This window comes from Magnolia sinica, chromosome 3, assembly GCF_029962835.1.
Source record: "Magnolia sinica isolate HGM2019 chromosome 3, MsV1, whole genome shotgun sequence".
NCBI lineage: Eukaryota > Viridiplantae > Streptophyta > Magnoliopsida > Magnoliales > Magnoliaceae > Magnolia > Magnolia sinica.
In genome coordinates, this window is record NC_080575.1 from 3,470,726 (window position 1) to 3,479,838 (window position 9,113).

Sequence of the window (9,113 nt, forward strand, 5' to 3'; positions counted from 1 at the left end):
CTGTTTTGGGCCATGTTATATCAGCAGTTCCTGGATTTTACACACACTCGACACATTGGCATGCGACAAAGAAGAGTAACATTTGAAATCCTGCTCTTCTTGCAATTATTCACTAAATGTTCTTTCTCTGCAATAATTTTGATAACACTGATATGATATCCTCAATTTTAGGTTGGGCCTATACCCATTGTTGATGGAATTGGAAAAGAAATCGTCACCCAAATTACAACAACGATGATGACAAATAAAACATTCTACACAGATTCTAATGGACGCGATTTTATTAAAAGAGTATGCTTCATACTACATTACCTGCATTTCACTAGGATGAATGAGCAATGCACTAGTAAGATGTGGACAGTTTGATATTCCGAGGGTTATTGCTCTGCATTTTTTATGCTGGTACTAATATAATTTAGCTAAAATCTTATTTGATCTGCAGATTCGGGATTATAGATCAGACTGGGACCTGCAAGTGAACCAACCCGTTGCCGGAAATTACTATCCAGTAAGTTTCCTTTATAAGTGAGATTTCTATGTAAGGGCTTTAATGAAATGCACCCTTTCTACGGTGAAAACTTGACCATCTGTTAGGGAGGCCGAGGCAGAACTTGAGATGGAGACCTGTTAGAGTATAGCATCCACTGATATGTAGAGTACTTCTAGGGCTTGTTTGATTTTCCGGCTCAAGTGTAATTACCATGTAAATGGGTAATAATTATTTACCTAGGTAATTACCACATCTTTCCCCATGCGGATGTGACAACTTACTTTTTTGACACTTTAATTGAGAAATTTACACATCAATGTGGGGCCCATCGTGATGTATGCTACTTATCCACACCGTTCATTTGTTACGCCAGCCGAATTTATGGAATGAGCAAAAAAATGAGGCAGATCCAAAGGTCAAGTGGAGCACACCACAAGAAACAACAGGAATCAAATGCTTACCATTAAAATCTTCGTGGGGTCCTTAAAAGTTTTGGATCAAGCTGATATTTGTGTTTTCCCTTTATCCACGCCTGTGTGACCCTGTGAACGGATTAGATGATTAAAAAAACCTCAATGTGGGCCCAGTGAAGAAAATAACTTTCAATGGTGGACGTATTAAGGCCACTGTTTCCTTTACTGTGGGCCATTTGAGTGTTGGATCTGCCTCATTTTTCGGTTTATATTCCAAAATGTTCTAATAAAATAGATGGATGGTGTGGATATATCATATACATTACAGTGGGGTCCACATATTTAAGTCAACACTTTTGTTTCAATTTTCGAGGTGGAATTACTCTCATATTTTCAAACATGGTGAAAAAGTAATAATTACTTGTTTACCCTGATTTACACGGATCATGGAAAATCAAACTGGCCCCTAGGGAAATTGGAACAATTGGTTTGGGGGAGAACGATGTGAAGGGGCTTATATATATGAAAAATTAGAACAGTCGGACGGACAATCTAAGCCATCGCATTAGTTAGTGATCTTGGTTTCATTTCTTTCTTATCTTTAGAAGTGATGAAATTTCAAAAACAGAACTTTTCTGTAATCCTTTTGTTTCAGTCTTGCTCTCCTTGAGGTTGCATTTGGATGCATTATCAAATTGAATTAAGGTAGAAAATCACGTATTTGTAGTTTCCTTAGCAATCATAATGGTGGTTTGAGCTCCAAATTATAATTATATTACTTGCACATTCACTGAGGGTCTGAGCTCCAAATTATAATTATATTACTTGAAAGTTTGTCACGATAGAAACACAACCACAAGCTTATCATGTCCTCTTGATTAAACTGAATATTTTGCAATTCAGTTCACTTGTGTGCCCAAACACAACCTACATATGGGACAAACAATGATGTTTGATGGAATAGAAGGTCGTGTTGTTGATTCTTCTTCTTCTTCTTTTTCCTTTACTGTATGTGGCCTCTGCCTCACTTCTGAATTACATTCTTTTCTTTTCATGTGGGCTTTTAGACCTGTTTGTGGGCCATAGTCATTTGCAACATTATATGAAAGCTCAACATGTAGCTATTTTAGAGGATGACAGAAATATAATATAGGTTCTTTCTTTCAGATTAACCTTGGAATTTACATGGAAGACAACCAGACAGAGTTCTCGGTACTGGTAGACCGTTCGGTGGGGGGATCCAGCATATTGGATGGTCAAATAGAGCTGATGTTACATAGGTCTCTTCTTTGCAAATGCTTGATTCATTTATTGGAGCTTTGTTAAATTCACACACATGTGGAGTCCATTCCCTCTACATGCAGACAAATGCAAGATCCAAGCATTCAATCAGGTGCAACCCACCATGTAGATGCCCTGGCCCAAAAATGAGGTTGCTGTCTCATCCAGTGGGCCAGTGTACGAAACAAATGAACAGCTAATGAAAACTCGGTCAAATTTTTATCTGTCCATTTGTTCTGTATGTTGTGGCCTACCTGATTGGGGGACCCATCTATTTTTTGAGCCAGGGTGTCTAAATGGTGAGACCCACCACATGGACAACTTTTTTTTTCTTTTTTTCTTTTTTTTCGGTTAGCTTGTTAGTAGTTAGTACACACACTCCATGTTAGCCACCCCTGCTAGGGATTGATACCAAGACCTCAAGTGTTGAAACGAGGTATCTCCACTCAGTCTGCCAGTTGAGCTATGGATCTGGGTGTTCCAACTTTCTCGCAAATGCCAACTTGGTACATGAGTCGGCAATATAGGGACTGGGCTGTCCACATGTGGAACCGGCAAGCCTCAGCTTCTTGAATTATGATATTTTCTACTTGCCAAGAGAATTTGTGATGGTCAAGTTTATCATACAACATATTAACCAAGGTCTCTTAATTTTCGTTTTATTATACAGAAGGCTGCTTCATGATGATTCTAAAGGTGTTGCAGAAGCACTAAATGAAACGGTTTGCGTTGTTGATGAATGCGAAGGACTAACGGTAAGCTCATGTTGCACAACCCTCAAATCACAAGCTCAGATGTAGCTGTAACCTGTCTATTCTATGAATCAAAGGCTGATTTAGTTGCATGCTTTAGAGCCAGTTTGTACAAAGGTCTCCGAAGGAAGCGGTCAGCAAACCTCTCAGGACCCACTCACATTGCTTGGAAAAGAAACCTTGTTACTGATGGAAGGTACACTGCACAATGACAGCGTTTTCCTAGCTGGCAGAGTGGATTCGGCGAGGTTTGCAGACCTCTTCTTTAAGAAACCTCCATCCAAATCAGGTATTAATGTTATTTATAGATAATCCATCCCGTTAACTCCAGAACCATTGATCAATTTATTTTTGTTTTCACGAATGGCCCATATGTCTTGACACCATGGGTCAATTATTTCAACATCTCAAAGGTTCTTCAGCCATACTTAAACATTGGATTTCAAAAAAGGGTGTAATCCAACATTTTATCTACATAGAACATATTAGAGGTTAGAAGTATAGTTCAAAAACCGGAAAACTCGACTTGACTCGATGTTCAGCCGGGTCGGATTGACCTGAAGACTCGATTTGAATCAACTCGACGTCTAATAATTAAATTAAAATGTTTTTAGATTAACAATACATTTTTGAAATAGTATGAGTATAAAAAATGGTTTGCCTTCCCACAAAACAGCAAATGGCAGTGGTAATGATGTCCATACCTCATTCATGAGTTTGGTGTTCACTTGCCACCTCCCCTACTTTCAATTTTTTAATAAAATGTCATTCACTCAGTGAATGACTCAGTTCAAGTCAGGCCAAGTCGTGTCAAGTCAACCGAGTTGACGAGCTCACTCAATGTCTCGTTGAGTTGAAACCGAGTTTTGCTCAACAGCTAGTTTCTCGGTGACTCAGCTCGAAATCTCATTGAGTCGAGTTGACTCAGCCGAATTTGAGTCGAGCCCCTGAGTTTTAGAACTATGATTAGAGGCATGGTATGATGCTTTATAAAAAGAAATGCCGTTCCCTTGTTCAGCCCAGAATTGGTATAGGTTGGGCCCACCGTTTGGCAGGACCCGAACAGTGGGGCCCACAATAGTAGAAGCTGTTGATCTGCTTTGGCCTTGTCCGAATTTAATGAGAGCCTGGTCAGATGGCTAGAACCATATGATGGCGAAGATTTTTGTGGTATCTACTATCCATCATCTTCACTCTGGATGAATGATTTGGACAACCAAAAGGTAACCCCACAATTACAATTTGTTACATGTGGATGTATGTGTCATACCAATTCCTGATTGTCATTATGTGGAAGGTAAAAAAATGTGTTGCTGCGCCCAAAAAAATTAAATAAAGCAGAGGCAATTTTAATTCTGATGGTGTTGGTAATGTTTTGACAGGTTCAAGGAAAATTCTATCTTAGAATTGACCCTCTGGGTGAGGGTGCAAAATGGCGCCGGACAGTTGGCCAAGAGATATATTCTCCACTTCTTCTAGCATTCACACAACAGGTTAAAGACAAGTTGACTTGTTTCAAGTGTTACTAGTTATGGATTTGCTAAAGCTGTGTTTGGAGATCAGGAGTTCTTTGGGTGGGCAGGATTCTTTTCTGCCCAAACTGATCTTGGGAATGTTTGAGGTTGGACTTGAAACATTCCAAATATTCATTTGGGAGGAGAAGTTGAAAAAACAGAATCCATAATGAATTGCAATCCGTTCCCAAAATATTGTTCTGTCAGTCATGGCATATGCACATGCTAAACTTTAGTGATTGGTTCCCATTTTGTAGGATGGAGATAACTGGACGAGTTCTCATGTAACAAATTTCTCAGCAATGGAGCCCTCCTACAGCTTACCTGATAATGTTGCAATGCTCACCCTCCAGGTATGTGTCTTTTCATCAAACATGAAAATCCAATTCCCACATGGATGTTTTGTTGAATGTTGCTAAAGCAAAGAAAAAGGTATTATACAATCCTCAGGCCATAACTCGATAGGTTGTGCAGTACCTACATTTCGGGTTTTTAGTTGGGCTCATGGTTTAATGGTCAGCCACTGATATGACGGGCCTCATGCTAGATAGCCCATGCACCAAAACTCCCCAGGTTGAATGCTCTCAACTCATTAGCTACTTGTCTAGAAGGCCCCCTAACATAAGACATGACAGCTATAGCTGCTCACAACAGACCAGCTATGCCCCTACCCTTTAAAGGCACCAGCAAGCAATGCTAGCGGGAAAGGGTTGCACTTGGGCTGTATAATATTTAGCCTTTTTCTCTGTTGAATGTGAACCATTGACTCTATTTGTTGACTGCTTACAAAGGGTAAGGACTCCTAACCGAGGGATTTTGGTGCATGGACCGCTACAAGGTGGTCAACTTGTTGGATCACTGGATCTGGGTCCCACTTGACCCTACTTTACAGAGTCTACAGACTGAAAGCCCAAATGAGACTGTACAATCTTTTGGTCCAATCATTCTACAATACCTCAAAAAAGTTGAGGATGGTGCGATGAATGAATTATCGTGGTTAATGCAATTGATGTATAAACCGAAGTACTTAACATAATAGCTGTAATGAACTTAAGTTCTTAGATGGAATGTTCAAAACCATTGAGTAACTGCAAGTACATAAAGACTAAAGAAACTAGTAAAATTCTAATAGAATCTTAAATAATCATAACACAGCAACCAGAGATTGAACACTGACCAACTATTCCTCTTCTCCAATAGAAAACAAAATCAACAGTATTTAAGGGAAAATTGACCATCTTGACCCTTTCAGGTAATAGTATCTGGCCAAAAACACAGGACACTCCACACCCAACATAGGTGTCTTTATGCCAATGTTAGTGGTTTTGGAATTTTGAGTATTCATGATGTTGAGGTAACTTTGTTAACAGATATAGATTAAATCATGATGTGGCCTGTTCAACTGATATTTTTTCTGTTTTATAGTTGCTACATTTTGACCATAGATCTTCTCTTCTGCATTTGAATTACAGCTACCATTCTTTTAAGTGCATGTCCATGGAGCACTGATGCATCAGGACACAAGCAGGATATGAATTCGTGTCCTGATGCGCCAGTGCATACAAATGGGGTCCATGGTTTGGTGTTCCATGTCATTGGTCTGATGAGCCCCTACGTGTATGGGGATGCCCCAGAACTCCTCCAGATAAGATGATCCTAACCCTTTGATTGGTAGTGTACAAAAAGCTGTCTAAGAAAAAATACAGCAAGAGTTCAGAGGAAAAAAGGGGGTCTAAATTGAGACAATTTCCATCCACAATGGATCCCATCATAGTAATGGCCTGGATCAAGGAACATGAGGGCCAATTTTACTACATATACACTGTTCATGTCATGGTGCATCAGGACCTGTAATTCCTCCTACCCAAATCAGTTGTAACGAAGAAAAAAAAAAAAAAAGAGTCTGAATTGGATGGGTTGATCTGGGTGTTTTATGGGACATTTTCATCCACAATGGATACCATCATATGCTAATGGTCTGGATCATGGAACATGAGGGCTTACTAAGTTCACATATCAGGACCTGTAATTTCTCCCACCCAAATCAGTTGTATTTTTGTCAAGTCCAAATCATGCCAATCCTACATTTCGATCCTGAATGCATGGACCCTGTGTGGATGGTAAAGCTATTGCTGTTGCTTGCTAATTAGGTTGAATGCATAACCTGATGGCCCTCATTGAGTTTTGGGATATTTTAGCTAACCTTCATTTGTGTAGAGCATCAAGTCCACTTGCTCAAAAAAACTTAGCTGACTACATAGGAGAGTTTTTTTTTTTTTTTTTCCCATTTGAAGAAGTGGATCTAATCTTGCTCTAAAACCATGTAACAAATCCAATGGTGGGGAGAGAGAGAGAGAGAGAGAGAGAGAGAGAGAGAGAGAGAGAGAGAGATTTGTGTAGAGATTAGGTTCATCTCTCACATCCAAGCCTTTTTTATTACGAAACCATAAACAAAATAGTATGGTTTCCTGAGGGAACACTAAAATACCCGTGCACAATAAAATACTCTCACCCATACATCCACAAATACACAATCTCCTACAACTACTAAAAAACACACTGCACAGGCTTTTTAAAATTTGAAAAACTCAAATGAGTACTGAATCAAATCAAGCTTCAAGTTTCTAAAATGTTGGTATAGGCATGGTAATGGTGCTCATCCTGCTCGAGCTACAACAGTTGCTATTCAAATCTTTAATTTTCAAAACATCCTGATGAACGGGAAATGGAACAGAACACTGCTTGATATCAATCCTTTTTCTTCAAAATATCTTTTTTTTTCATGCTACTTGTAGTTCATCACATTCTGGGTGTTACTGCAGGAGCTTGAAGATGGAAGCACTCTTCTTCGATTGGCACACCTATACGAGGTCTCACTTCTTCTCACTTTCACTCAACTAACCATTAGAAACTGCTGTTTTGTCTATCATTTTCTGCCATATTTAAAAATTTTCAGTGACATTGTAGTGCAATATGTTTCTATGATCTGGGTCTTCACAGTATTTTTGAAAAACTGCCATCTTTGTGTTTTTTTCGCGTGATTCTATCTTCTGCTGATTGTATTAAAATGCAAGATGGGAGAGGACAAAGATCTTTCAGTTATGACGAACGTGGATTTACAAAAGCTGTTCCCAGGCAAGAAGGTAAAGAGAATAATGCACCCAGGTGAACTTGAAGCATATGCATGAGATGTCATGTATGGCGACATTGGTAACATGCCCATCTAATTTAAGACATGCACCGTAAATGCATTTTGGATGCATGTCCAATGTGTCTCGGGGTAGCGATGGGTCAGCCCATGATCGGCAGATCTATTTATTGGGCCCAGAATTCAGGCTGTGCCAAGCCCATTTACTCATCAAGCCTGGAATTTGGGCTGCGGCTTGTCTCATGACTAGTGTAGATGGACATGAACTGGAAAAGATGTCATAACTAAATTCACGTCTGGTGTGTTTCTCCGGTGGGCGAATATCAGGCCCAGTCTAGCCTGTTCATGGGACTACGCTCATCAGCCCAATGTTCCAGCCCTGTACCTGTCTGATATGGTTATTTCTGTTTTTTAAATCTGAATGTCCAATGTATGACTGAACTTGAACCTTTTTTTTTTCATCTGATTTGAATTTTTCTTCAGATCATCAAAGTAACAGAGATGAACTTATCTGCTAATCAAGAAAGGTCAGAAATGGAAAGAAAGAGACTAGTATGGAAAGTGGAAGAACCACACAAGGAAGAAACCAATATGAGAGGTGGGCCAGTCGATCCATCTAAGCTGGTGGTGGAGCTGGGTCCCATGGAAATCCGTACTTTCGTTATAATTTTTGACCGCAATTCATTTGTCAAGACGGTCAATCGCTGAAAGGTATTGAAGAAAAATTCCATGGAATTCATACAAAATTTTTGCTGGAAATCCACATCGAAAGCTCGCTAATCTATATGAAACCTTTCATGTGCAGCCACTATCATAAGAAACCAGAGCAGTGTTTGGTGAGGTTTGATCTTGAACTAAAGTATAAGAGCACATTTGGATGCACCATTGAATTGAAATCAAATCGCAATTTCTGCCTGTTCCAAATTAAAACTATTTGCAAGAAATATAATACATTTCAATGGCTACTTACTCATGATGAATTCTAGGAAACATCAATGACTATTGTCATTACCTACTGATTGAATAGAATCTCACAGTTCCATTTAACTTTGCATCATCCAAACATGGCCCAAAGATTTTGATATTTTCAACATTAGATTCTACCTAAAACTACCACTAAAGTAGTGAGACGGTGGTTGTGATCTTGAAATTTAAATAAGAATGTGTTTGTATTTGCTTTGCAGGTAATCAGAACAAATTTTTAGGAATAAGAAGTGAATCTTAGGAGTCGTTTGGCACCTTGGATTTGGAGGTAAAGGGAGTGTGTTTCAATTCCAGGTAGCTACTTTTTTTGTTTGGAAGCCTGTGGAATAGGAGGTATTTCAAATAAATTGATGCATTTTGAAATATGCTAGGATTCCAGAGTAATCTGAAATGCTTTTTGGCTCCTTTTGAAAGGCAAAAGAGTCTCACTTGTAATAAAAGTATAGCTTGCATGCTGCTTCAAAACAATTTAATTGTCAGCTGCATCACTAAAATCTTCGTGATCTTTATGTTTGTGGCTCATCCAAGGCC

At 39.1% G+C, this 9,113-nt stretch overlaps 1 protein-coding gene across 1 annotated transcript in view; it reads left to right on the forward strand.

Moving 5' to 3' along the window:
• The window catches only part of LOC131239310 (alpha-mannosidase At3g26720-like), a 31,620-nt gene extending 23,223 nt beyond the window's left edge, over positions 1-8,397 (forward strand). Inside the window, exons 21-29 of the mRNA XM_058236953.1 lie at positions 172-291; positions 443-508; positions 2,071-2,183; positions 2,855-2,939; positions 4,319-4,429; positions 4,708-4,803; positions 7,273-7,320; positions 7,525-7,593; positions 8,082-8,397. Of these exons, the coding sequence (XP_058092936.1) occupies positions 172-291; positions 443-508; positions 2,071-2,183; positions 2,855-2,939; positions 4,319-4,429; positions 4,708-4,803; positions 7,273-7,320; positions 7,525-7,593; positions 8,082-8,306 (933 nt within the window). The 3' untranslated portion in view covers positions 8,307-8,397. The remainder of the gene's footprint in view (positions 1-171; positions 292-442; positions 509-2,070; positions 2,184-2,854; positions 2,940-4,318; positions 4,430-4,707; positions 4,804-7,272; positions 7,321-7,524; positions 7,594-8,081) is intronic.
• Positions 8,398-9,113: the final 716 nt, after the last annotated feature.